We start from the raw sequence: 1693 nt of genomic DNA on the forward strand, positions 1-1693 counted from the left end.
TGGGAAGCTTTGCTAATTAAGCAGAAATATTGAGAAAATGCTAAAAACACAGCTGCACTATCAAAGCTAGTGGTTTGACCCTAATTTTTTTCACACACTCTAAAGATTTTCTTGATGTAGAAGGTTCCTTGGTGTTCTTGTGTGAGGGAGAATGAGGTATAGGCCCTCCTCTACAAACCAGAGGATAATAGCATTAGGGAAAAGATATGGTATAAGAAGAGTTTGAATTAATAGTTCAATCCTAGTTGGGGGCAGGGGGGTCTCATCCATATTTCCTTTCACAAAAACCACACGTTGCGTGCCTTGGTGTGGGTGTCCTAGAAGTAGAACCTAAACTTGCATACTTCCTGACTGACAGAATTCTCCTGCCAGAGCCTCAGGGCCAGGGTGGTGAGTGTCACTGGGAGGAGTAACCAAGTTTCACTTCCTTGCCGGTTGGAGACTCACAGCTACAGCAGGCTTCTCTCTCACTGAAGAGCGAGAGAGTGTGAGGAGCACCAGAGCCAATCTCTCTCTGTGTCTTCCCCATAGCACCCCGCAGGGGCTCTGTGGATGTGAGGAGGGTGAGGAGCGCGAATGGGCAGAGCAGAAACGCTAGAAGGGAAGATGAGTACCCAGGATCCCACAGACCTGTGGAGCAGATCGGATGGAGAAGCCGAGCTGCTCCAGGACCTGGGGTAAGAGAGCAAGTCCACTTTTCAAAAGTGCTTCTTGGGTGAACACTAAGCTTCTACTCCTATCCAAATGCTTCCTTCAGTTAATGATTATCTTCAGCGCTCTGTTTTTCTCTGCCACTCCTGATCTTCTATTTTTCCACTTTACTGGTTTGAGTCTGTTAGGTATTTTCCTGTTTGGGACTAATTGCATTACAAAAACATAGATTGTTTTTCCAGATGTGAAAACAGATTGAGAAATTGGAACAAAAATCAGTTGTTGGGCAATTGTTTTGAGAATAGGGACAGAATTGGGATGCATGAGTTGATATTGCTTAGTTGACTTGTTATTGCTCTGCTTAATGAATAATTGTGTTGTTAAAGGGTTTTGATTGCTGAGTTATCAAGAGTAAGAGAACTATATTGAGGGTAAGATATACAGAAAGCCTAGCCTACTGTAACCTAGAGGAACTTTTTCAAAAGAGAAAGAATAAGGAAGTGTCTGTAACAATCTCACATATGTGCTTATTTCTCCTGACACTGCCTTCGTGAGCTCTTGTGTACGTCCATGTCTGTAGGGTAAGTTAGTTCATAACAGAAAAAAATTCTGCCTCAAAGAGATTATGAAGTTAGTAGTTGGAGTCATCCGAGTCCTGTCATTAAAAGGGACCCAGATGAGACAACTTATCTGGTTACTTAATACTTAAGTATTACACACGAGAGAGTAGGGGACTTCCTAGAGAAACTAAACCAACCTAAAACACACAGAAGGCACTGACCGGGCTGGTTTTGACACTTGTGATCCAAGAAAGGTGAAACCTGACTTCTTGTCTTGATTCATAGCTCTAAATCTTCGCAACAACCCAACGACATAGAAACTCTTACCATTTTCATCTTACAAAAGTAGAAAATGAGCACTACTGGGTTGAATAACTTGCCATGAATCAATTAAATGACAGAGCTGGGATTCCAGCCTGTCAAAGTCTGTTTTCTTAACCGTAGGAAAGATGAAATAGGAATGAAATCTCTCTGCATTAAGA

At 42.3% G+C, this 1693-nt stretch overlaps 1 protein-coding gene across 2 annotated transcripts in view; it reads left to right on the forward strand.

Annotated features, from left to right (window-relative positions):
* Positions 1-414: 414 nt before the first annotated feature.
* The window catches only part of DAPP1 (dual adaptor of phosphotyrosine and 3-phosphoinositides 1), a 58631-nt gene continuing 57352 nt past the window's right edge, over positions 415-1693 (forward strand). The window contains exon 1 of one of the 2 annotated variants that reach the window (XM_023734715.1): positions 415-677. In XM_023734715.1, coding sequence (XP_023590483.1) covers positions 577-677 — 101 coding nt within the window. In that variant the 5' untranslated portion in view covers positions 415-576. The remainder of the gene's footprint in view (positions 678-1693) is intronic. The other variant, XM_004380182.2, reaches the window with a different exon arrangement.

The sequence above is a fragment of the Trichechus manatus genome, unplaced genomic scaffold, assembly GCF_000243295.1.
Source record: "Trichechus manatus latirostris isolate Lorelei unplaced genomic scaffold, TriManLat1.0 scaffold00071, whole genome shotgun sequence".
In the NCBI taxonomy this organism is placed as follows: domain Eukaryota; kingdom Metazoa; phylum Chordata; class Mammalia; order Sirenia; family Trichechidae; genus Trichechus; species Trichechus manatus.